Source organism: Amblyomma maculatum, chromosome 4, assembly GCF_055883805.1.
Source record: "Amblyomma maculatum isolate TAMU_Amacu chromosome 4, ASM5588380v1, whole genome shotgun sequence".
Lineage (NCBI taxonomy): Eukaryota > Metazoa > Arthropoda > Arachnida > Ixodida > Ixodidae > Amblyomma > Amblyomma maculatum.
Window position 1 is genome coordinate 157,190,098 of NC_139347.1, and position 27,253 is coordinate 157,217,350.

The 27,253-nt window shown below is 49.3% G+C and overlaps 1 protein-coding gene across 2 annotated transcripts in view; it reads right to left on the minus strand.

Moving 5' to 3' along the window:
• Nucleotides 1-8,100: 8,100 nt before the first annotated feature.
• The window catches only part of exp (expansion), a 334,236-nt gene continuing 315,083 nt past the window's right edge, over nucleotides 8,101-27,253 (minus strand). For both annotated transcript variants that reach the window (XM_084602706.1, XM_084602707.1), the window contains exons 5-10: nucleotides 25,358-25,516; nucleotides 21,928-22,129; nucleotides 16,895-17,067; nucleotides 16,370-16,445; nucleotides 13,132-13,338; nucleotides 8,101-11,466 (exon numbers count right to left, since the gene is read on the minus strand). In XM_084602706.1, coding sequence (XP_084458832.1) covers nucleotides 11,306-11,466; nucleotides 13,132-13,338; nucleotides 16,370-16,445; nucleotides 16,895-17,067; nucleotides 21,928-22,129; nucleotides 25,358-25,516 — 978 coding nt within the window. In that variant the 3' untranslated portion in view covers nucleotides 8,101-11,305. The remainder of the gene's footprint in view (nucleotides 11,467-13,131; nucleotides 13,339-16,369; nucleotides 16,446-16,894; nucleotides 17,068-21,927; nucleotides 22,130-25,357; nucleotides 25,517-27,253) is intronic.

Sequence of the window (27,253 nt, forward strand, 5' to 3'; positions counted from 1 at the left end):
ATGAGCAGTGGTGGGTAGCCACGTCACACACACGCGCCACCCCCCCCCCCCCCCCCCACACGCACACAAAGAAAATATTGGCAAACCGTTGCCCGACTAATGGTATATTGCAACCTCCATAGCATTGCCTAAGTAATGCTAATGTCATTTTAAGGCAGAAGTCTTACTTTCCTCGTGAGTAGCATATGAGCAATAATTGTGGGCAGAAAATGCGAGCATGAAGTGATACCAACACCAGCCGCGGTGGCTGAGTGGTTCAGGCTCTCGGCTTCGGTATCGGAGTTCCCGTGTTCAAACCCAACCGTGGCGGCGGCGTCTCTCTGGAGTCAAAACGCGAATGCGTCCGCGTGCTGGTGCGATATCAGGATATGGCCCGGCGACAGCGGTAACGGCTACCGTATTGCGGTTCCTCGCCCGGGCACGTGCACTTGCCAGTCGCTTGATTAGTAATGTCGTAATTGTTGCTTTATAACCTACCAAGTATTCTAGAACATAGAGTCGTAAACTACAACATTGTGTTATTGACCACTCGACATAAATTACCCAAGTTACCTGAACGTGACTGTCTCTAGGAGTAGGACGCCTCTTACTCGTATAACGCAAAGGTACTTGGATGTGTGATTTTCTCACCCTTCCATTTCAGTTGAGAAGCCAAGATGGAAGCTCCCCCCAAATCGGTCATGGCACGTAGTCGGGTGGCATTGCATAACCCTATGACCAATTCGCGCCCGGCCTTGTCAGCTGCTTCCTCCCACCTCTCGAAGCCATGCCTGTAGTTTTTTGCTTACAGCGCCGACAGGGGCAGGAAATTTCCATGCAAGCTCATTGTCCCCCATTTAGGACACTACCGCCAATTCCTTTAATAGTGGCCGTAGTAAAGCCTATTGAAGCGTTTTAAAGAAGAAACTTTCACTGCGCGCGATTCGAGCCGCTACCAGCGAAAAAGGATCACCTCCCGATGGCGGCGGCTTGACAAACTCGGCCACCGCCGTATCCTTTAGCGCCGTATGCGTGCACAGCGAGTCATTCCTTTATACGTATCGCCTTCCTTCATTCACTAGGTGCGCTAAGGTAGGTGAAATCGAAACTAGCGAGTTTCCCACCCCTGATGGCGACGCTGCAGACGCCGGGATCTTCGAAGCCGATGAAGGATTTTGTGGAGAATGTGGTCTTTAGCACTGTCGGTTTAAAAAGCCGAGAATGGTGGCAATTGCCACCACCACAACTCCGTCCGTCCGTCCGTCCGTCCGTCCGTCCGTCCGTCCCTCCCTCCCTCCCTCCCTCCCTCCCTCCCTCCCTCCCTCCCTCCCTCCATCCATCCATCCATCCATCCATCCATCCATCCATCCATCCATCCATCCATCCATCCATCCATCCATCCATCCATCCATCCATCCATCCATCCATCCATCCATCCATCCATCCATCCATCCATCCATCCATCCATCCATCCATCCATCCATCCATCCATCCATCAACTTACTTGTCCGTCCATGCATCCATACATCCCTCCGTCCGTCGGCTTCTATTATGGCAACTCTGTGGGAAGAAGGCAGTCGTGCTCTGCCTTGTGTGGACCTGAAGAGAACATCCACCTGACAAATCAAACGCAGTGGCAAGTATTGAGGGGTGGGAGGCCGTAATGTCTAGTCCACAGGCCTATATGAAGGGCCTTCGTATCACGAGAACCGAAAAAAAAAAAAGCGGCAGTTAAGTCTCGGGCTAAATACCCTACCGAAACATACCCCTATCTAATGTCCTATTATGGTTTTTCAGTTGGTAAACGAGTCTGTTACTGAACTCTGATGCTGCTTGCGGCCAAGTATGTTATATACAGCTGCTGTTTGCGTTCCGTCCCTTTCATTCCACTTATCGTCGTGTGACGCCATTCAGATGGTACTCGCCTTCACAGAGGTATACGAGTCAAGTTTGGAGACCGCCGGCCAGTGGGTCATGTAGTTTGGCCAGCTGGGGTTCTTTACCGTGTATAGGCATCGCACAGCACACGGGCGGCTTGTTTTTCGCCTCCATCGAAAAGCGGCCGCCACGCCGGGGATTCGACCTCGCATCCTTGGGCGCAACTGTCGAGCACCCTATACCACTGCGCCAACGCAGCGGGGAAAAGTATTCATGATGCATATCGAGTGAATAAGGTTTTGAAAACCGGTTTCGTCATCACCATAACGCGATCGTGTTTACTATAGTCACTAGCAATATCTTCTCATATGACCATACTCGTGCATAGTGGCATGTTTTTCTCTCCCCGCCGGCATGACGCATATCAAACTAAACTATTTTCGGAACGCTGCCGGTGATACTTGCTAGTGATCACTAGTGATACTTGTCACTTGACCATGTTCGATCGAACACTGTGCACCCCTTTTCTCCCTAGGCTTGGTGCACATCGAGCGAAATAGTTTAAGGAGCACTCCGCGGCTACCATTATACTGAACAAGTACGAGATAACCAATAGTAACTCCTGTCACATGATCGCGTCCTAACACAGCTAGTGATCTTATCGTTAACCCAGGCATGATGCCTATGAAGCGAAACGGCTTTAGAAATTGAATATTCTCAGTCATTACTACATTGAACTCATACGAAGTAATCACTAACATGGTGCAGTTGTTTACTGTCTAGGCACAAAGCATACAGACGAAATGGTTTTGAAAACCCGGTTCACCCTATACGTTCACGCTGCTTTATATGTACTTCTTGGCTGTTAGTAAATGATTGCAAGATGCAAGGACAGGACCATCTACTGTTGGTGCTTTAAGATCTCATTGTACTTGCATAATCAGTGCATGGCGTAGAAAAAAAAATATTTTGCCGACTTGTTTTTTTTTTTTCTTTACTGACAACCAGAAATTTATCTCACGTAAACACACGCAAAAGCTAAAATGTCCAATTGAGCTAGTATAGTCCCGCTTCTTTTGTACGTGTTAAATTTTCGTTCCTCCGTTGGACGTTTCGTTAAGCGCCTTCTTCATAACCGATAGAAGTAGGGACTTCGAACATATTTGAACGAAATGTGTGCGTTGTCTGGACCAGCTCTAAGCGTATTCTTCTATTGTTGCCGCACAGCTTTCCTTATTCTTGAGAGGCTCAGTTCAATAACCAAACGACTGACCTGTTTTGTTGAGGCTCACCTGTCCATCTTCATGTCCACCTTGAGGAACCGATAAGAGCAAGGATTTTTCTGAAACTCCACGCAAAATTGACAATTTTGTCTGTGATGTCAAGCTCCTTGTGCCGGAAGCTTGGCTATGACAGGCGCAATTTTAAAATACTGAATCTAATTCAAAAGTGATGAACGCATCGATTGATATTGTTACTGAGCGGTATTCGCTGGTCGTGCTGTGGACAGACTCCCAGAAGAAGATGGCGCAGACGAGGGCTGAGACCTACGCTGTGTTCATCATCAGTGGTGCGGACAGCTGTTGGTCGGTGAATCTTCCCCGTAACATCTTTGGTGGCGGTGAATCCTTCGATCCCCGTCATAAGCTGGATCTCCGAGTGGCCGACACATCGTTACCACCCCTATGACTACTGACGCCGCTACATCTACGGCCGCCGCACCTTCTATCGTCATGGCCCATTCCTGTGACCCCGGAACCTTCTGTGGGACCCACGACGTTGATGTAGACGGCTGGCCGGCCCTATACGAACGCGTAAGCAAGCACCACAGGTGGGTTCTCACACTTACGCTTGCGAATATCATCTTTTACTTGACTGGGACCGCGCGGGTGTGGTTTGAAACCTATGAAGATGATCTCACATCTTGGGATATTTGTAAGCAGAAGCTCCACGACCTGTTCGGAAAGCCTATTGGCCGTCACCTCGCCGCAAAAAAAAACCCTTGCTTCTCGAGCTCAAACGTCTACAGAGTATTATACCACTTATATACAGGACATTCTATTCCTGTGCCGCAGAGTCGAACACGCCATGCCTGGGGATAAAGACGGCCACATACTAAAAGGCATTGCCGACGATGCCTTCAACCTCCTGTTGTGCAGGGATTATTCCATCTGTGCTACAAGTGTGCCGACGTTTCGAGCAGGCGAAACAAAGACGAATATCTCACCGTTTCGACCGGCTACCGAACACGACTGCCAGCTCCTCCTGCGTCGCCAAATCCTCGACCACCTGCTAATGACAGTAATTTGACCCGTATCGTCCGCCAAGAGCTTGAGGCAATGACTCCCGCAGCCTCACTATCGCATACCCCGGACAACACCTTGGCTACAGTATCACTCATTCAGGCTGTTGTTCACCAAGAAGCTGCGAATATGGGTCTCCCTTCTACCTGCGCCACCGACACCGTGGATTCCGGACCTGCCCCTCTAGTGACTGTACCTGCTTCATCCAACGCCACTTTCTCGCCCCGATATCGGTACCGCAATCCGAATGAATGGCGTACCCATGACAATCGCCCCATCTGCTTTACTTGTTCGCGCGTTGGCCACATGCCCCGTCACTGTCGTAGCCGTGGTACACGCCATCTCGTCTGTTTACCTACGTCGACCGCCACGGAGACTATGCCCCTCGCTATTCCTCACCTCGCCCCGACCACACCCGTGTTGTCCCCGGTTTCCCTGTTCTTTCTGCCAACCGTTCACCATCCCCGCAAACCCGACGCTCGCGTTCTCCTCTTCCTCGCCGCAGTTCGTAACCGTCATAATCCAGCCACATACCAGAAAACTAGCCAATGCAGCTCCCGGAGGTGACGCTGGATTTGTGACCCGGACTCAAAAACCTCTGCTGACCCCTGCCCTACAAAATAATCACATCAACGTCCTTGTGGACGGTGTTCCCGTTTCTGCTCCCATTGGTACCGGCGCCCAACTGTCCGTTCTCAGCTCCTCATTTCGCCGTCGCCTAAAAAAAGTCCTTACTCCAGTCGTCTCGCCCACAGTTCGCGTTGCCAATGGTAACTCGCGCCGTGCACACGCCAACCACGGCAGCAGGGCTGCCATTGGCAACGCTGAACATAGCCAACCTTCGACTTGTACATTATGATGGCCTGCAATTGGATTGCAAAACATTTATTTCGCCAGAAAAGGAATAATGCTGATGATTCGGGCTAGGAGGCTATCAGGCCACGGCTACTAGCGACCTGAGTAGCCCATTCAATGACCCGGATTTGAACTCCCCGTCTGAGCTGACCAGCAGGGCCTCGAATTGCTCGAAAGTAGGAACTTATATTACAGATTCCGGGAACGGCTCCTGTTTACAGTTCCGCAATATGTGACCATAAGGGGCTATTTCACCACATCGTTTACATTCCTGATCGTAATCACTGGGGTAGAATTTTGACAAGTAAGAATCATGAACGACCGCGTCTGTAGTCGCCTCCAGGGGGCCTCGTGCTCCTTATCTAAGGCTTTGTCTGGAGGGGCGATATCCTTCTTTCTAACTTGAAAGGATTAGTAATGCCATGAATTGATGCTAGGCAGTCCTTCGAGAAACTCTCAGTAACTACCGCGTCCCCTGCTCGGCTGACAAATCCTCGATCTTTGATGTGTGCCGCTTCGTTATCCGAGTCCCCCCGAGTGAGCCGCAAACATATATAAATTCAATAATTCTGTAAAGGAGTTTGGTTTGACCCAACATCTTCAATGCTGTCTGAAAAATTGTGCCCTTCGCAAAATTGCGTATGGCGAATTTAGCGTCGCTAAGTTAGCAGTAGCCTCTTCTGTCATTTCAGAGGATCTCGTTTTGGTTTTGGAGGATGGAACGCTTGTTTCTGTTGATAATTCTGCGGCCTCTGTATATACTGCTCGTTCATCTTGTATAGGCTGTGGAGCTTTTGCCCTAGCTTTCCTAATACCCTAGTGGCGAGCAGGGTGCTTATTCTTAGGTATTGGCTTGACTCGTACTGCCTTAGCGATGCGTTTAGGTCTCTGTGTCTTGCTTTCTTGTGGTAGGAGCTCGATGCCTAGTCCTAGGCAATCAAGTATGGCCCTTCCTGCTTTGGTGCGGAAAAGCCGGCCTCGTTGCGTTGTTGAGTGCACTTCCTTAAGCTCGTCTAAGGTGTTTTGTACTCCCAAGCCCTGCAGTCCTTCAGTGGAGGCACAGCTCGGTAGCTCCAATGCTACCTTGTATCCTTGTCTTATTATAGCCTCTACTTTGGTTTTTTCAGTACTGTCTAGTGTTAGGGAAGGGAGTGCGTAAACGAGCTTGCTTAGTGCAAATGCTTGTAATGTTTTGCAGAGTTCTTTCTCCTTCACTCCCATCCTTTTCTTGTTACTTCGTCTGATTAGTCTTATCGTTTTTACGGTTGTCTTGATTCTTTCTAGTATTTCGTTTTTCCTCCTGTTAGACTCAAGGAAAAGTCTCAGCATTCTTGTAGTTTTAACTTCCTTTAAAGGGAGCCCTTCCATCCAGATGTTAAGTGGAGACGGAGATTAATCATTTTTGTCTCGAGGACCTCTTGGTTTGTCTCTGACTAAGAATAATGCGGACTTGGAGGGCGAGCAGGTTGACCCTGCTTTACTCCCCAGGTCATCGATATCATCTGCGTAGAATGTGGGTTGCAGTCCCGGGAGGGCTGGCTGCTAATTTAGGAGGAATTTTGATTAGTGAGAGGTTAAAAATAAGGGTGACAGGACTGAGCCCTGAGGCGTCCCTTTACCTCATAGGGAGATAGTGTCTGATTTGATCCCTCCCGTTGCTAGCTTTGCCGTTCTGTTACTCAAAAACGACTTTACATAACTGAAAGTTCTTTCTCCTGGGATCCCTTTAGATAAAGCGTGAAATTATCGACAGCCTTGTTTAAATCCAAGCATAATTTTATTTAGTTCCTCTGCCATGTTCCAGCGTAATATACTGGACTTGAGTTGCAGTACAACTTATTGAATTAGCCCTGAAGCCTAGCACTGAGTTTCGAAGTAAAGTTTTGTCATCGACGTATTCTTTTAGTCGGTTGAGAACTATGCATGTTCCATTAATTTTCCTAAGCAGGATGTCAAAGAAATTGGGAGTGAATTCTCTATACACAATTTTTTTGCATGGCTTTGGAATGAATGTAATATTTGCATGTTTCCGTTCCTGTGAAATGTTTCCGTCTGCCCAGTATTTATTCACGTGATCAATGAGTGTTTTCACTGACCCCGCGTTCAAGTTTCTGAATGCTTTCTCAGTAACACCTCCAGGCTCGGCTGCGGACGTGGTGCGTTGTTGCCCCATGGAGAACTGCACCTCCAGCTCCGTGATCTTGGTGTCTCGTTTGATGTCCCCGGACAGTCTGGCAGCGGCCCTTCTGGGGTTGTGTTTAAGTATCGATCTGTAGTTCCATTAAAAAGTCCTTTGTGGTGCTTTGATACTGATGTACTAATATCATCTGTTGACTCCTTTGAGCTGATTTTGCTGTGAGGTCAAGAAGGTGCCTTAGAAGATGCCAAGGCTTCTTTCACCCAAGCTGAACATTCATTTATGAGCTGGCAATTTTTTTTGTGTTGGAGTTCTAGAATATAGATTTCAATTCGTCTCTGCAACTGTGCTATTCTCTCTTTAAAAGTTCATTTGCGTTTGTTAATTCCTCTTCCAGCAGTTTTAAAAGCTGAAATGTGTTCCCACTTGTGCGATAACCAAGAGTCAATGATTCGTCCATCTTCTTTCTTGGTCATTTTGGCTGTGGTAGTCTTAATATCCCATTTTTCGCGACTCCATAAAGCCACCGAGATTTTCAATTACTGGGTCCGTTTTCTTCTCTTCTTTGTCTTTGTTCGCTTAATTCTCTGAACTTGACCCAGTCCGTAATTTTTACGTTGTTAAAGACTGATTTATGCTTTGTTGTGTCAAAAAGTGGTAGATATAACTTAGCGTGTGTCCTGTGTTAGTCCACATTCTATTTCGCATGTTCCTAGCCAGGGTTAAGTCTGGCGAGGTGTCTGCACATATGTTGTTGCTTAGTCTCGTGCTATGTTTGGGGTTGCTCAGGACAGCTAGACCAAGATTTTGGACCACCTGTCATACCCTGTTGCCTTTGGGGTTAGCTCTAGTGTATCCTGCGGTGCGTTACAGTCCCTTAGCATGCAAAGAATAATACCCTTCGAAACTTTGAGTAACTGAATCGAACGCAAGACTCTTAACGTCTGAAAGTCTCGTTTTTTTATTAGCAATGAACTTTTCGCGAAATAAAAAAAAATGAAACAAGATATACGAGTTCATTAAATAACGAAGAAATTAGTCAAAACAACTTGTAATTACAACAACAGGCTTGGCAGTATTTCTTGTTTTTCATCTTCTCATATGGGCGACGCGCCATCTTCTCCTGGCGAGAGTGGCGAGCGCCACCTTCCGGCGACACGCGCGTCATCCATCTCACGTTCTCACCACAACAGGACGAAGTAAAACGGCTTTGATTCGAGGTCATTAACTTAACGTTACCAGGCATTCTCAGTATCATCGTCAACAACAGGACATGTAAGTAGGGAGCACAATTAGAGGTCGTCAGTGGGTTGGCAACGTGGAACGCAACTTTCAATAAAGGACAGAAGGAAAAAAACACGATAAACTGGACAACAGAACGCGGAAGAATACAAAAGAAAATCGGGTGCACATTTTTCTACAGTTTCTGTTCCTCCGAGCTTCCGTGAGCGGCTGATAGAAGTAAAGGTACGCCGGGGGTATGCTTTGATCAGAATATTTCGCGCTTACACGAAGAACCTAAGGAGGGGCCCGGATCAGTGATTCTCGTTGCGGTAATGGTTTGAAGAAAGATGGCAGAAATGGTTGCTACAGTGACTTCTCGAACAGATGACGGCAGCGGGGACCAACATAGCTAGCAAACTTTCATCGCCCTTGAGAGATTAGCCGCAGCATGAAGGCCCTTGCTAGCTGTTCTAGCTGCTTAGGGCTGCCTTTGATGCAGTGACCTCAAGATCTCTATTATTTGCAGTGAGCTCAACAACGAACTCTGCTGCTTCCTTTGAAGGCGCCCTCTTCCCAGGGACTATTTTTGCTCTTGACCCATTTCGTTGGCTGTTGTAAAATCATTAATAAAAAACATTAGCGTGAAAAGTTATCTTAGTAGATACTGCAACAACACTACACAAGAAAAGGATAACATGAAGCACTGAGCAAGCTATCTACACAGTTGAGGGCTAAGCGAGGGGCTCCGATGTAACAATAACAAATATTACGCACAATGCAACAAACCAGGGCAAAGAAGACACGCGCAGGTAATGGAAACATCATGGGCACCTTCCTGTGGCCTCAGTATGCAGGCGCTGCTGCGAATTCAGTTCCAAACTATCCGAATGCTGAGGCGCCCAGAAAACTAGCGCTATCGGGGTTCTCAACATCGAAGGATGCGAATAGAGGCGGGTTCACTTCAGCGAGCCTTACAATTGACCATAACGAAGTTTTGAAAAAGAGACGGGATGATTTTGCCCGACGCCCCGGCATGCTCGACAAGAACGACTGTAAGGGCTCCATGATGTTTCATCTCTGCTGCTTTCAATAACCACAATAACCACAATGCAATAAAAAGCGACGCGGAAACGCGCTCGCGCTGAAGTGCAAGGTAGGTTGTCTTGCAGAGGCAAGCGGGATAACAACGTGAAAAAAAAAGAACAAAGAGAACGATCGCCTGCCGCACTCATCAGCAAAAAAGCCTCTGCGCATGGCCTGAACGATAAAGCAAAAGAGGAAGCAAGACCACAACAAACATCGCAAGCACATGCTTGCAGTTATGCGCACGTCGCGGGAGTCGGTGGCAACGGCGAATCTGTTTGCTTGGTTCCTAAGTGCACAGTCAGGTTGTACACAACAGTCTCACAGCAGGTCCAACGCGCAAGTTTTCATTGAAGAAAAAAAAACATAAAAATGTAAAGTACCGATCTATCACTCGACCATCGAAGCACACTGGCCACAAAGCCGCCCTTGTGTGTCTTTTCGTCTTCACCTCCGTCACTGAGGATGCGACTGCATGATCCGCACACTGTGGCACTCGCTTTTCCTCTCTCATTCCATCTGCCGCACACACATACGCACACGGGCACTAAACACACGCATACTAAAAGACAATAGAAACTTTCAACAAAAAAAAAAGAAAAAGAAACAGGACTTTGTCCCTTACTGAGCCGTGGACCCGATGCTCGGCTCATCTGGACCGTAGGGTCCAAACTTCGTGACTCCGACGAACTACTGCATGGCAAGACTGAAAACGTATTTTCGTGCTGAAAACGACAGCCATGATGCAGCAGCAGCCTCTTCAAGAGATATGCACACTGTTTCTATGGGACGAGGAAGTGATGCTCAAGCCGCCGACGCTGCCCCGCAAGTGAGTCTTTCTCAAAAGCTGCGCCTTTGATCGTCGCCCCTTTTGCCTCGCCAAATGTGGTCTTCCGTTGCACAAAGAAGCCTCTGAGTTTGTGACGATTACCGCAGCCAGGTGACCCGCTGTTGTCTCTCTCCACCGCAGGCGGAGGGGAACAAAACAGCAAATCTGAACCCCGCAACACCTTTTCTCGAGCAACTTGAAACATTAGAGCTTTCGTAAAAGGCGAGTGAAGAAAAAAGCGATTCTTTTGCAATCAAATCTTCACCTGCTGCCACATTTCCTTACAGTTTTTTTTTGTCAATATCCGTCCTTTCTGCGCGTCTGTGTCGCAGTCTGGACAGGCGATAAGCACGAGGACAGCCGCAACTCTGGATTACCCGATGGCTTCGCGGTGAGTGGAAGCAACGACACGGGACGTCTTGCTGATATCCACGCTGCTCCCAGTACGGTGACAGCGGCTGCTTTGAGAGGGTAATGAAAATGAAGGCACGTGGAAACTGAACTACAGTTGAAAAAAAAAAAAAAAAGCCCAGCGTTTTCGAACCCTCCGAGCTAGACTTGTCATGACGCACGAAGAAAGCACTGGCTGTCCCTTGCTGTTCCTTGTCTTGTGGTAGTCCTTGTGGTAGGGACAAGGGCGCGTCTACGGTAGACCGTTCCACTGCGCTCATCGAGAGAGGTTTGGATTTGGAAAAGGTCACACTCGGCTGGCGGTTGCGGAAAAGATCACACTCGGCTGGCGGTTCCTTAGTAGATTCTCGTTTGGCCCGATCATTGCTTCCTGGAGGAGAAGACGGCTCTGACTCGTCCGTACAGGGCACTCCTCTTGTGGGGCTTCCATGCGGGAGGCGGCTGAGGTGCCACGGTGCCGGTAGGCAAGGACCTCGAGCTTCGAGGCTGCGGCAATGGCGGAGGAAGTCGCGACGCGAGGGGCTGCTGCTTCTGTTGCTGCGACAGCGGCAGTGGGGCAGGAGGCTGGCGGCCTCGACGACGGGCTACCCCGTCGCGGGCCGCCTGTCATTCCCACTCTCCCACGTACACCTCTCGGGGCAGCTGGCCGTAGCCCGAAGAGGGCCCACTCGGTCCTCCCCTGATGCGGCCGTAGATCTTGGAGTAGTCGTCGTCGCCGCTGGAGCCACCGCTGCCCCCTCCGCTAAAGCCCCCGGCTGCGGGCGCGTCTGCGCAGAGACGTGAGAAGAGACAAAATGAACATCGGTTGTGGACACAATGAGCTTGATCAACATGTTGTCATACTTTAACGCTGACAGGAAGACATAATAAAGCGTCTCTCTAGTCTCCCAGGAAGCATGGACACATGAAAAAGTAGTATGTCTGCAGCCAACTAGTTCTTATTACTCAATATATGGTATTTCTCAGGGGGTAAGAAAGCGTGGCGGGATTCAGTAAAAGCGTGAAACAGCGTTTATCGCTCTACGTTAGAACGCATCACCTTGACGATTGGCTGGAGGCCTGCGATGTTTGGCGCCCTTGCATTAAACTGTACTGCACTTCTACGATGTTCCGACAAGGAATCCACGCCAGCTACCCTCGATGACAATCCCCGCACAACTCATACCACACATGCGTTTTTTTTTTTTATTTCACAGGACTTTCATGCCAAGGAGTAGTCTCGAATAAGTCATGCATCCTGAGTACAGGTTCATCGCCTGAATACACGCATTAAATTCAACCATCGAGGAAATTCTGAAAAAATATTTATGGATACTTGAACTCCTTATTTCACATGTCACGATTGGCTCAACAACTTCAGCAGTTCACGCACAGCGCACACTTCCACACTCACGGAATTACGTCCTTAATTTAATACAAATAAATAAACTGCTTTAACGCAAAGAGGCGCAGTATCTGTCATAATTCTCCGTAGACACCTGCTGCTCGCCGTAAGGGACGGGAGGAAGGTGAACGTGAAAGCGAAAAGAGAGAAAGAAGTACCATAGTAAAGGGCTTCGAAGTAATTTCGGCCACCTGGGTGTCTTTCACTGCCATCGCACAGCACACCCCAAACTCCTCTCCGTTTCTCCTCTATCTAAATGCAGCCACGGCCATCGGATTGCCTTAAATTAAAAACAACAACAACACACATTTATGGTCTATTTACTGATTTGTTAGCCATCCAAAATTGTTCGAACGAAAAAAAAAAATAGGCTGCTGGGTCGTTTATTAAAATATTCCACTGCGTGAGAGAAGCAAGAAATGGTCTTACAGACACTTCCAGCTGGCACCGCGCAACTTCGTGACACCCGTACCTGTGTTTTTTATTTACGAGAATTCAATTTCGTCCCTATAGACACAAAATGATCCTGCCATTTTGTTAACCAGGAGTTGGTTGCACATGCATCCGGCATCGATGACCTTCAGAAATCAATGCTATATATATATGAAAAGTAGTGTACTGAAAACGTATACACGCCGGGCCGAAGGGTGATTTTAACACCTTTCCCAGAACAACGTACCCACAGGCTTTTGTCTGTTCTCGGTGCTTCTGTCCTCGGCAAGAGCCACGTAGTTAGGTGTGCCAAAGCTGCTCGTTTTTCACGGAAATCCTGAAATTACGTTTCATCATAGTTCAACATCGCAAGGAAACAGGGCAGAGTAGGAGACGGGACACACTCCACTCTGTCTCCTACTGTAACCTGTTTTTCTGCGCTGTTGAACTAGCCAATGAATCGTTACCAAGCAGCTTAATCTGTCTTCCGCTGAAGCAATTTTGTTGATAAACTGAGTGCAAGTGGTACTCAGCCGGGCCTCTCAACTCCATCTCTAACTGCGTAAAGACGAGTCAAGAAGGGAGACGCGTTCGCGTACTAAGCAAGACCACTCACGGTGCGTGACGGTGGAGCAGCTCCCGTAGGCCGAGTCGTAGATGGATCGTTCGGGTCCCTTGTTGAAGAGGCTTAGGTAGTTCTGGCTGTGGCTTCGCGGCATGGGAGCGCCTCCCATGGGACCTGCTGCCGCGTGGTGGCCGTCATCCTGGCCGCGCTTGGCGAAGTTGGGCACGCGCGCCCGGAAGCCACAGTAGTACGGGTCATCTGCGGCCACGAGGCAGCAAATCAAGAAATTCGTTAATCATAGTGTCTAAGGCGGTGGTAGGGGACACGGAAATACTACTGAACTGCTGTCCCGAACAGACCGTAAACGAAAACCCATGAACTGCGGCTAATCACAAGCGACAAGCAGTTTAGTATATTTCAAGATAAAGTTGTCTTTGAAAAAAAAAGTACGAAAATAATTTCTTCTCACAGCTAGCACTCGCCGAAGGAACATTATTAAATATCACCTTGATGTTGCCTTTGTGTAATTAGAATGACATTTTACTTTCAACAACGTGTTTACGAGTGAAAGAAAGTTTTTATTTTAAGCAAGAGCTTATCGGTGTTCATATGTAGAGCTGATTACGTCGAAAGCTGCAGGTTCAAGAAAGAAGTGAAAAGTGTCATTCGGAACCTTACTCTATACAGCTGAAAATGCATTTTCAAGAGTCCTTTTTATGTGCCGAAGAGCAGTGCAGGTGTTCGTGTGGATGTCTTGCCAGTAACATCTTTGAGCGGCTGTGAGGACGCGGAGCCTAGGCAAGCATTTATATTTGCCATAAAAATACAGGGAACTTGGTACCCTACCGGGCCATGCAGAAATATTTTTAGCGGCCGCTCTGGAACTCCTGTGGGCCTCCCAGCTTCGAGTGCCTTGGCGTAGAAACGAACGTGCGGACTTATGGAACAATTGTACTTATTAATGTGCGCCTGATCATTGCTCTCAACGACGAAAGGTATACTGTTGCTATGCTATGTTTCTGGATTGCTTGTGTGGCAAAGCAACACTGAACAACTATAGCGGATGCAATGACAGAGCCACGGATGATGCATCTATACTTTATCCGGCGCTATTCCACTTAATGTAATTCAGTGTTCTGACGTTTTCGCCTTATGAAACAATTTCCAAAGTGAAACTGCAAGGGGACGTATTAAGGTTGAACTACATATTTAAATACGCATCTCGCATTACTCTCAAGTGTTCTGCGCTGCCCATTTGCACTGCATTAGATGCGCGCGAGAAACTGGACTTTTTTTTTTTTTTTTTTTTTTTTTTTTTTTTTGTTCGACGCATGCCCGTTCAGCACCCGCTTCAAGGCTACGCTGGCGCTCCTTTGTTGAGATTCGTCCGTGTGTTATACAATCTCCACCGTGGAGACCGCGGCGTTTTTTCCATTCAGGCCTGGCCCGACACGGCGGATTTCTAGAAAAGGAACCACTAAAACGTAAAAATAGACAAAATTCGCACGAGCTAGCGCATCGGATGCGTGCGTGTGTCGGCGCTGGCATTATACAACGGTGCGAGGGCAGGACACGCACGTCCCATTTCGAGTAGGAAGGAAACCCCCGGAGGCACTCTCAAGGGCCTCCCACGAACTTGTGTGTGTGTGTGTCTAGTACGAAGCGCGCGCGGATTCTCCAAAGCTGTCTGCGGGGAAGCGAGCTCGTCGCACGACCTACGCTCTGTCCTCGTTTCTCTTCGCGCGGCCTCCCCGCGGTCGTCGCAGTGGCACCGGCGGAAACGGCTCCAACGCGGAGACCGCCAAGACGCTCCAAAACGGGCCGTCGTCCACGCGGCGCAGTGCGGCACGCGCAAGCAGGGAGACGAAACCGAAAGTGCGGGGGCTTCGCTCTGTCCAGGCGGCGAAGGCTGAACTGTGCACAGCTCCAGAGGGAGTGACACCGTCTTTGTTCCAGGGGCGTCTGCCACTTACTGCACACGCGAGCCTGTTTCTTCTTCGGGTAGGTCTTGCAGGATAAGTGTCTTCGTTTTTCCAAAAAGCGTAGGCAGTGGCGGCCTTGGTGGCAGGCCGTGCTCATCTTTCTTTCTCTTCCTCCGATTTTTCGGAATGCCGACGGTTCAAGGAGAAGCCGCGGCAAGCTTGCGCATCAGTTTCGCTCATATAGGGCAGTAGACCTCTTTCATAATTCGTTAAGTTGGCTTTTCCACACTTCCCCCAAACATGGTGTCACTGCCCGCACATAAAGAAAAAAAAAAAAAAAAGACAGGAATAAAATGGTAAAATTGTATGTTACTTCTCCACAGATACATGTACTGCGGCCGGGGGAACTATGTGGACACGTGCGGCGTAAATTGCGCGAATTATGGCCATAATATAACGTTTTAAAATATTGCTGCTGAGTCATTAGTTAGGAAAGCGGCACAGCAGTTAGGTAGACAGAAAGTTTATTAAAAGGTGTCTATTTCGGCTAGGGGGTATCGTCTCGTGAACCCTTGACATACGCGCGGCCATTCGTGCTTTAAAGGTGCGCGGCGGCACAACGAGCGTCTGCATTTGGGGAAGCAAAGCGGTCGACCGACGTAGAAAGCCTGCATTAGCTCTTTGTTTTTACTTCAGGGGGCGGCAACTGAACGCGCTTGTTTAGAATACTTCAGAAACCGATATCAGCTCTGAAGAGGCTCCCGATGTAATAGATGTGCGAATATTTTGGGATTATGAGTCTCACTGACACTCCGACTTTTGTCGCCAAACAAGCACCCCTTACACAGTCGAAACCTCCAAAGGTGCCTGGTTGATCTCGGATCACTTAGACGATAAATTGGCCTTCGTGGAACAAGCTCGTTCTCTTCTTGGCGACAAAAATAAATTTACCCTATAAAATCAACTTTCTCTCCCTGTCAATTGTTTCCAGAGCGTGTCTAATGCACGCGGACATCAACCAGCCCACAATATCGCAAGTATGTGTCTTTGCACTTTTCGGACTTGCTCGGAGAATGTGTTTTGCAATACGATGACAGTTCCTTGAGCATCTATTACAGAGTTTGCCGGGGCCCACATTTTAGGACACTAAGCACTGGTTATCCAATGATTCGTCCTACTCATAAGTCGGTGTGGTGGTAGTCAATTCTACTTGCAGCTGCTGTCGCTAGGGTGGTTTTCGGTTCGTTCGTGCGATGTCCAAAGCTATTTCAGGATCGATCATTGCAGCAAATACAATTCAGTGCAAGGAACAATAAATGACGATATCTTTTGTACTATATATGAGAAAAACAAAGTGCAGGACTCACCGTAGAAGCCGGGGTTCTTTTTCCGGTTGTTGGAGGGTGGTGGCCGGTTCATGGGCTCCACGTCTTCGTAGTCGGGCTGCGAACGCATTGGAGAAGGCTTTGAGCAACGGCTGGCTACAGCACCGCACATTGGAGCGTTTGACGCCGCCTGGAGAAGGCGCACTATCTGGCAGACTGCGCTGATAGCTAGCGCGTCCAGAGACGCCCTAGTAAGATGGGTAAAGTGACCTCTGAATGGAGGCACGTCTTGCCTTAGCGGGGAAGGGGGCTTACGGGATCTGTTCTAGCTTGTCTTGTTATACTGATCTTGTTAACGACGAAGGACTGAATGCATGCCTAATGCGATTGTTCGAGACGCGGCGCCTCATTTGCAAGCGTTGTTCTCGCAGTGTTGCTAACAAGCAGTTATTTCTCGTAATAAGCCGCCCAGCAGTTATGCAGTTATGCCGCGCAGCGAAGGCCGTCTGGTATGCATGCAGGCGTTCCGTTCGCGAGGAAGAGGTCGAGGATAGGATTGTGTCTGACCCTGGGCACACTGACGCCAGGCAAGTCCCTCGGCGGCAGCTTGGGCGGCTTGGGCTGCTGGGGCTGTTGCTGGCGGGGCACGGCTCCGGGCAGACTGTACGGGTCCTCCTCCGGCAGCCTCGGCGGCCGGTCGAACACACTCATCAGGTTCGGGGCGCTCTGGCGTTTGGACACTGTGGTGCACGAGGGCACAGTCAGTTCGCTTGTCACGAAGCCGCAAAGAGCACACCATTATTACAATGCTGGAACACATCTCTGAGGTGTAGTGGGATGCTGTGTTCAACGCCGAGTAACCGGTGGGAACAGAAGAATATTGTGTACGAAACCAGGAATTAACAAAAGTGTCGCCTTATGTCTGCAGAGTGGTAAAGAAGACTCCGGTAATTATTTTTATAACTACTTCCCCAACATTCCTTAAATATATAGTAGTGCTCGGCGCAATAAGTAAGCGAGGAATCGCACAAGTCAGTTCACTAATTAGAAAAGAAGTTCAGTTAATCAAAGTATTCGCAGAACTTCCCATAACGGCGGCGCGAAGAATGTCTTTGCATTTAGCTGTTAATCAAAGCAAGAGTGAATAACCAAGAAAGGGGAGTTTGGTGCTTGGCGAGTGGAGTGATTATTCGCGCAAGCGCTACCAGTGAACAATGTGGTCGATGTCCCCGAGCATAGAAAGAGGTAAGAGTTTTAAACTCGGCAAGCTACGCTCAGCCAGAGTCCCATTCTGGCTCAGCCTAGAGATCCAGCTTCGAGCTAAACATCGAGCAACTACTCACCGATGCCGTCAAAGAATGCGGCTGACTTTGCTCGAGCAAGTTCGCGTGCACCCCAGACGCGAATGGGACATATTGATTGCTAGGAGGCTATCGGGCCCTGTGGTTACTGGGCCAGCATTCCATCGAAAGTGAAATCAAGGACACCACAGGGTGCAACTCGAAATGCCTACTCTACTCCATGTAGTCGGGCTCCCAAGGTGTCATTTCCCCACTTTGGCGCCGCGGAGAGAGAGTGAGTGAGACACCCATCCGGGATCCCCGGAGGGCACTCGCCAATAACCGATCGGCGCCCCTTCATCAGCTTCCAAGTAAGGTTTCCTTTCCACCTCATCGCCACCCTCAGCACAAGTTGAGACGATGCTTCGATCAGAGACGTGGCATTCAGAGGCGCCGAGGCTTCGCGTGTCAGGTTTCCTTCGCGGATGGCGGTGGCCATTCGGTGGACCCGCGAAATTCGCGCAATCCGCGCGCTTTCTTTTCACTCCGCAGGCCCTGCAGCTCGAGTGGAGCGTCGTACGTGCTCCAGAAAAAAATAGATGTGCCACTGGCTCTCGTTGCTGAGCGTGATTGCTGCGCTCCGATACGTTGTCGTCCGGCGGTCGGTCACGGCGCGCGTGCGGAGGCAGCACTTGCCCGTCTTGCGCGTAAAGAACGCGGCCACGCCCATGCCTTGGCCGGAGGGGGGCAGCGCCCTTCGGCGCGCGAGTGCGCGCTCGCGGAAAGGCTTCTACCACAACACTGGGGCACCGTGGGTATTTTGAATTTTTTTGCTTCCTACAGCCGCAGCCTTCAACTGCACTCGTGAACGAATTTGCGCGTACTTGTGGAAGGGGGGAAGCAAAAAGGAGGGGAGAGTAACGTGATTGCAGGCACGATCTTGTCCACGAGACGTGTACTTATAACGAGACGGCGTCGTTGACTGCCTCCTCCGTTGGACTCTTGTTCGCCGCGAAAGGCTAGAAAGACCCCGATCTCCCCTGCTGCCTCCCCGTCTATTCTCGCTAAACTTTTGATATCCACACCAACAGGAGAGGTGGAGCCGTCGCTGCGCAGCCACGCTGTTGCGACGGCCAGCGAACTTCTCTATGTCCGGCTCGCCTTGGCTCCTGCCCCGACGAGAGAAGGGGGAGAGCTGACAACGTCATGGTGTCAGCCAGGACGTGGTGTGGGCAGCACACGGACCCCGCGTCTATGTACGGTAGCTACCGGCTCGTCCACTCGGGAACGAAGCCTGTGATTATCGTCTCCCGGTTGCGGCTTCCGCACGTCGTGGTCTTGGAAATCTCGTAGCGCATGGCAAAGAGCCCGCGCTACGCCGCACCGCGTTTCCCCGTAACACGATGACCGGCTCTGCTCTGGCGTTCGTGGCCGGGTCGCCGCTCAACCCTTTTCTTCTAATTTAGAGACGCCCGGTCCCATTGGCCCAATGACCGCGCGGGTAAATAATGGTCGGCCGGAACGGTCTCTGGCCGCAGGCAGGAGGAGGGTTGGATAATGCGCTCGCTCTAGATTGTTTCTGCGTCGGAATCCCCAGTGCCTGAGTCATGGGAAGCTGCTTTTGCGGTGGCGTTGAGGGGGCGACCAGGAATTATCCCAGGTGCGAACCACTGTGGGTGTGCCACGAGCGAAAAGGGAGGGGGGGGGAGGCGGACGAGGAGGGAGGATCGCACGCCCTCGTCTACAAGCGTGATGATAAAGGTCGTCGCGGGCCGTGCAAAGAAGCCCGGCAAAGCGGAGCCAGGAGACGGTGGCAATGCTCATAAATAATGGCAGCGCCATAGAAGAGGATGTCTGTGCGGTGAAAGTGCCGCGACGCTTTTCCTGCTCGCGTTTGTATTAGTATTTCTTTCCTCTGTGGTTCCCCTTCCATAGGCCCTCTCGTTATTTGCAGCCATCTTAATTGTTTTGAGCGTCGAACGGCCAGAGAGAAACAATGCCCCTATTTGCTGCCCACATGCTTCCAAGTGGCAGCTCACATCTTTCCGACTGTATCGGTGTGGTAATTACAGGCCTCTGAACGTACATCCAGAGGCAAGGACAGACACTCTGTATATGCGGCGTTCATGTTTCACGGGAGGCGTTTAACTGGCGTGCGTTTTCCGTAAGCACTGCGTTTATCTCTCTCATTTTTTTTTTTTTGCACCTTGCGCTGTCGATAACGAGGTATGAACCGTGTTAGGATTCCTTGTAACTGACACGCCTGTCGCCTAAGCTTTAACACGTTGGTAACTAACACACATGTTGCGGGAGAATATTTATGCACGGGCTCTTTTGCAACGTTGTTGTGTTATGTCATCCTAGGAAACGCAGTACGACTGATTCATGTTGGAGTGCACTCGTGCAGGAATTTATAGCGCTTAACTGTGACTGCCCTTAACTAGATGTGGGCGCTCGTGATTGTAGCTTATTATGCTTTAACCGCTGGGGAGCAGACCGGTGGCAAAGATAGTAGGTGCATTTAAATCTACATTTCTCTAGCCAGTCGGGGAAAAACCACGCTTTCAGTTCCATCTTCAAGCATAACCTCCTTCGAATACCTAGAAGCGTATAAATATGATTAACATCAGAACGTCAAGCAGGACGTTCTGATGTTTATATATATATATATATATCTTTTTTTTTTGTCCGAAAGAAAGCGACTGAAAGTTTGAAAACCACAATATAATGCAAACAATTTCACTTTTTTTTTTTTTTTGGTCTTGCTAGACCAGCACTTGATACAGGTCTTTTTCTGGCGCTGTTGATTTCCAATCGCCGGCTACATGCATGCCGCCTTCAGTTCCGGTGAACCAAAATTTCCACTTGTGTTGAGTGCCTCAGTCAACTGTGGTGAGCATTCGGAGAATATTCTGGCTTTGTTCGTAATGTGTGAAGGTGTTCCTGCAAATGCCATGATACTTCCGCGATAGCACGATCACGTAGTGCGGTGAGTGGCATATACCGCGGTGGCGGCCCGTTACCCATTGTGCCTCAGCATTCAACGCCGGTATGCTCTCCACGCGCATGAGGTCGCCTTCAGTGTCGGTCGATAGATGAGTAGAACCTCCCGAGATATCTCGCCGTTGCATTGCGAATCAGTGGCGCCACGCCGGGTGCACAATTAAGGGTACGTCGTGAACACGACGCCAATCCTATGCCCCAGCCTCTAACGCAGGTCGCCTCCGCATGTATAGTCAAGCACCTCATCTCTAAGTGATGCGCTGCGTTGGATGAAATTGAATAAAGATAACCCCTATAAATGCGGCGCGCCCTGTTCACCCTGCGTTATCTGGGCAGATGTCTCTCGATCAGAGTGCGACAGAGCCTGACGTGGGTGTCGGCTGCCAGCTGCGTCTTCGGTGCCAAAAAGGACACGAGACGGGCGACAACGAAGCGACAGTTGGCTGGCTCACACTAGACGTAATAAAAAAGGCGCGATTATAGGAAGTGTGCGCGCTTCTCCAGTGTTTGCTGCGATGATCTCGCGCTCTTTCGATTAGCCTGTGCAGAGGGATGGGGCTTCCACCTTGTGTTTTGGCACGTTTTGTTCGACGCCCATCTATCGACGCACGCAGTCACGGAGACGCGTCATTGCGACAGGACGCGGGAGATTGGGACGGCGGCATTGTTCCAACCTATACGCTTTCCCGCCCTCTTTGATTTTGTTTATTCTGGCGGGCCGGGCATCACAAGGCTGCGCTGCCAACAGGAAGAGGGAGATGCTCGCAGCTCTTGAATTTCGGCACACGTGTGCACGGATGCACGGCGTCACGAGATTACAACGAAAGAACGCAATCCTCGTGAATACTGGCAACTTCTCACCGCGTTGGTGACTCAGCCTGCAAAATCTGTGGGCGTTGTTCCATGGGCGCGTAGCATAAATAGGAAAAATTAAAATAGAAAGGTCATATATGTGAAAACGTGTCGAAAATATTGTGCACCGTTAATATAAGCGGAAACGCGTCCAGAACGTCAGGCGTTGTGCGCCGACGTGTACGATTCGATTCGTAACGAGCGAATTATATCCTCAGCAGTTGTAACAACCTCCTGTCCGCTCTCTTATGATGACAAAAAGCACACGCAGCCTGTGGCGAGGCGCCTGCGCACTTTGGTCTACCAGGTGTTAGTGCGCATGCGCGAAGTGTCAGGTGAAGTACATCGATGCCCTATGAAAATTGGTAAGCACTGGCGTAGCTTGGGCAGAATTTATCGCGGAGTAACGCAAACATCTCTAACGAGTACAGTAACAGTGTCGAGGGTCATAATTCGCGCACTCACTCGGAGGAGGCAGCTTGGTCTTGAGCATGTCGAGGGCGACGATGTTGATGACCATGACCCAAACGGCGCAGTCCAGCAGCTCGGGGCTGTCCTTGACGAAGCAGACGCAGCTGAGGCACTGCGCTTCCAGGTGCCTCCTGTCCGGGTAGGCGCGCTTCAGCTCACGGGAAACGTTGTGCTGGAACTTCTTGATGTCGAACAGCTGCAAAATATAATAGTTTGAATGTTAGCGTGCTCGTTACGGAAATGGAAGCTGTGGGGGTATTGAGAAGCGATGCTCGCACGCAAAAAGCGAGAAAGAAATTACTTAACGTTCTGAGTACTGCTCACCTTGTGAATGGCACTGTTTCTGTCACGTGTTTGTCTACCTTGAATGCAGATGAAGACTGCTCGGCCATTTGTGTGTACCGTCAGACATTGCGAACCAGGTGGTCGTGGACATTATTTGTAATGTTGCTTCTAACAGTGCCGAGAACAAACGTGTTCGAGTAGAGATTTGAACTGCTCAGAGTCAAAATGAAAAGAAAAAGAAAATATTTACATGCGCAGGATTGATCTAAATGATTCGTCACCTTTCACATAGCGGCGCTTATCGAAAGCAAAATACGAGAATGCAGTTTTCCGATCGTTTTTTCGCAGTTTCCTGTTGCACAATCTTCGAAATATCACAGTCGTACACATATATAGTACGAACTGTACGTATGCACATCGAAATGAAAGGGCAGCGAAAGTTTAGCCGCCAAATAAGGTACGGTATACAACGAAACAAACCGTGTTTGTCGCGCCATTTCAGCCAAAGCCGCGCAAAAATGTCGCAATAAAAGGCCGCGCGCCAAGTCACCTCTCTCTCATCATGAGAAGAACTCCCGGTGAGGTCTAGGCTCCGAACATGTTTCAAAAGCCCTATCACCAGCGACATCGGCGGATGTCGGTGCGTGCCCCCTAGCGGAAAAGCGGTGCTAATCGTGGTAGCGGCCAGCTTTGCGAAGAACGTTGGCCCAAGCCGTATAAGATCTTGCGTTGCTCGCCACTGCGGCGGCGTAACGATGACGGTGCCATTTTTCACGGGAGATGGAGCGGGCCTGAAAGTGAAAGCGTTCCTCGCCCTGTACGTGCGCAGAGATCGCCGCTCGATGCAGACCGCGGCAGAACGACCGGCGCGTCGTATACGGAGGGTACCGGTATATAGTAACGCGCCGTGGCTCCTGGTCGCCGTCCAGGAACGGGCCCACGCGTATCGCGCACGACGATCGAGGGATGAGCCGCTCCGCCATTTTTCTTCTTTATAACGAAACCCTTGAGATCGCCGCTCTCTGCACGCGCTGGAATTCCGCTGGCACAAGCTCAGAACAATAAAAGTTTGTCCGCGCGGGTTTCGCAGTCGACGTATACGCTCTGGCTCTGTATCAGATGGAAGCGCTTATTGCGCAACTGCTAAAATCCCGCTGGAAGGAGAGACAAAACTGCTCCCTAGTTCTCTTTCTCTCTCTTTCGCTTGGCGTGCTGAACCGGTCCTATAGCTTTCTCCAAGTCCAAAGTGGTCAACGACAACCAACGCAGTTTTTTTTTTTTTTTCGAAAAACAGCTCACTGATTTCACCCGTTTCTTTTAATACTTTTACAGGTCGATACGGTCGACAAAAGTGCCAGAGCAAAGAAGTATCAGCTCGCATTTGCTGCTGTCCTGACGGCAGCGCTCGTATTACTCCCAGCCAGGCGGCTTGACATCGAATGGGGGCGTATCGGCTGTCGCTTGTCCTGTTCGCAGCCATTTAATGAGTCCATTTTAGTGCGCTTGTCGGCACACCCTTCTTCAATCTTCACTCGCCGTCCGTTCTTTCGAATCTTATCCCGGCCACTGTACACCCTGTGGGACGCTCGGCCCAACTCCGTATCGCGGTATCGCATGTGTCATCGGCTGTCACCGCTGTCGTCGGTACCGGAACGAATTAAGCGACATCGTAAAGCGCTGAAGGAATCAGAGGCGTATGGGGCGGTGCCGCCCAGCAGTGGAGAAACCGCGAGGGACTCTTTCTGAGAGAGTCAGCGACACGGATTTACGAGCGACGTGTAAAGATTCCAACGCCTATGTATACGAAGTCGAGCGATGAAACAGTGGTTTCCGCGGGCATTCGTGTTCGATGCCCCCTCCCATGTGACAGGCTGTTCCCACGGGCATTCATCGGCCGCCGGTTGGAAGACGATGGGTGACGCGGGCTCGTGCGATCGTGCAACGGTACACGCTCATCGAACGAGTGGGCCGCAGCACCCACGACGCCGTAAAGAAAGGGCGTGGCCTTGAAGCGTAATGAAAATTCATTGTCAAGATCTTCCTGGTGCGCGGCAAGATAAGTTGAGGTGCGTGTGAGCGCGTACGTCTATATTTACAACACGATTCAAGGGACGTGGAAGAGCAGGCGCTTCAAGGACTGACTGCTGTGTATGACGCAACGCGTGCTTTTTTTTTTGTACGTGAAAATACGATGGGAAACATTTATAGTGTATGCAAAAAATCTCAGAGTGCGCCCCGAAAAACAGGAGTGACATCATAACAAGCAGGAATGAAAGCCTGCGAAGGGTTTGAGCTCGCGAAACTTCTAGTGCGCGAGTGGGTCAAGGCTCAAATCGAATTCGCGAGTCACGAAAAAGAAAAAGTGTAGTAGTGTAGTCGGCACTGCATTTCTTGCGAGAAACACCGTGTTCCGGACAGAACAGAAGACGCTGCTCTATGACATCCACCTATGCCTCACCGAGAGCACGTAGCGCTCCCGCATTGCTGTTTTAACTGCACCAACACGCGTTCTGTGTTTCAAGGCTTCAACAAAGCAAGCGACCCTGATCAACTTGCTCAACGGAGTTCCTAAACTTGAATCAATTAGCCCCATTTGCACATATGAAACAATAAGTGAGGTTGTGCTACTATATTTAATGCTTGGAACTGGTCCGCATACTTTTTCTGGTGTTGTATCGGGGTTATTAGAGCGCTCATTGCGTTCTATAGCGATGCTATAGCCTCCTGCATGCTATCAGCTATAGTTCCAGCACTAAATGTTCTCAAATCTCAAAAACCAATTATCCGTCTAAAACTTTCATGAAATGCTCGGTTATACCTTGCTGGCAAGCCCGGCAAGCTACCAAGCCATAGCCATTATATTAATGTTAAACAAGACTCCCTGAGATGTTCCGTTTGATAGTTTCGTTACTGTTGAAATAATTTCTAACGCTGAGTTGTTACTAAAGTTAAACTGTTAAGGAGTAAGGGGAACGTGTGACATATCAGTACGGAAGGGGATGCTGATCAGCAGTTAGCACAACATATCGCAGTATCTGCATGAAGCTTAACAGCCCCGTGTCATTTTCTTGCTAAAAAGCACCTATCGACGCAGGGCTGTACCGTGGTTGTTTGACAGAGCGTTCTAGACCTTCCTCACCTTGACGGGCTTGTCGTACTCGAGCAGGCCGTTGTTGCGGATGATGTCGGCGCTGACGCTGTTGTTGTCTCCTCCCGAGATCTCCTTGATGTAGACGTTGCTTTTGCTGGCGCGCTTGATCATGATGTTGCCCGCCTCGTCCATCTTGATTTTCACGCCCTGGATACGACAAGAACCAGAGTGCGCTCCGTTACGCGCACGTGCTCGTACAAGAGACGAGAGCATATTTTCAAACAAACTGGCAAGGAAATAAAACATGGGAATGCCTTCAGCCAACAAATAGGTTATAAGAAATAATGCTGTAGAACAAGCCTTATCACCTTACAGTCAACACTTTCATGTTATAAGCGAAACACTGCGCCTTTTACGCCACTATTTCTCAGAGCCGTCTTTAAAGCTCGCTACACGCTTCCGACTTCAACCAGCGATAGTGAATTTTGCATAAAGTCCATCCACACCCGTGCGCTCGATGCTTTTGGAATGCCATTGAGTTTTATGAGATGTCGAACTTATGATAATTAAACGATCTGGAAGAACGACAGGTAGTGGTACAGATCACCCGTTCCGGAGCTTGACAAGACAAGGAAGGAGGGACATGTTAAAAAGTGGAGAACCTTCCCGATATTGTTCGGACTCTTTGTACGCGCATGAAGCAAGTGTTCGCTGGAAAATTGCATTTACTAGCATTTATCTATAGTGGCTTAAGACACGAAGAGCTCTGTAATAGCCAGGTAGAAAGTAATTTTAATTGATACATAACTGAAAACAAGAAAAGGTCCTAGGAAAGCTACCTACATACCAGCGTTTAGTCATTGGCCCTGCGTTTTTTCTATACCCGGAAAAATGAAGAGTAAAGTGGACGTGAACGTTACAAGCAAAAAACATGCTGAAACAATTCAAGAATAACATGAACGAATGTCAACTTCCTTAAAAAAAATTGATTTCAGCCGATAAAAACGTAGTAAAACTTCACTACTTCAACTTAAAGGGCAACTCCGGTGGCATTTTCTTCATTTTGTGTTTTTGATTGAATTACATTCTTCGGCGTGTCCTGACTCCAATACAAAACAAAAACTGTTTTCTAAATTCCAATTAAAACTATATTTAAAAAGGAAAAGCGGCAAATTGAGACCGAAACTGCTTTCACGGCCAGAAATGACGTCCCAGTTGACGAAATGGTGACGTCACACACAGTATTAAAAAAACACTCGTACGTGCGTTGGATGGTGGAAATAAAGTATGGAAATCATGACGCACTGCATAAATTGTTCGAGGTAGCTTAAGCCTCACAATTTCATAATCACGCGGGAAGTGGACAGTAAGACCGGTATAATGTTTGTGACGTCAGAAACTCAGTGTTGCCCGCAGAAATTGTCTCAACTGAAGCCATGAAAACTGCATATTTTAAAATCGTGTCGCGCGCGAATGAGTTATCGCAAGGTACCCAAATATTGTAAAATACGTCAGGACGGAGTGGAGAACCTACGGTAAACGTTTTACCAGAATATCCTAATGTCAAAAAACCTCCGGAGTTGCCCTATAATGAAGATGGTTTGAGGGCGAGAAGCCCTGACATCCGGATGGAATACCCCAAGGTTCTTGAGCGTACATTGTAAGAGTAAGTAATAAGATATGCATAAGCAAATATCGCGTGAGCATGGGTCCAGGTTCGTGACCCAAATGTGAGTGCCGTGGCATCAGACGTTCTTCCTCAGTGCGGGAAAGCCCCATCTCCTTACGCTGACCTCCGCGCAGCAACTTTCGAGACCACCTCGCCCTTGCCCCTCATCGAGAGATTGACGCGGTCCGTCCATCGCGGGTTCTTTTCAGTTCGGGCTGTTTTAATAGCAGCCAACGGCGCGCACCTCAGTGCTAAAGGGTTGCGCACGCCACTGG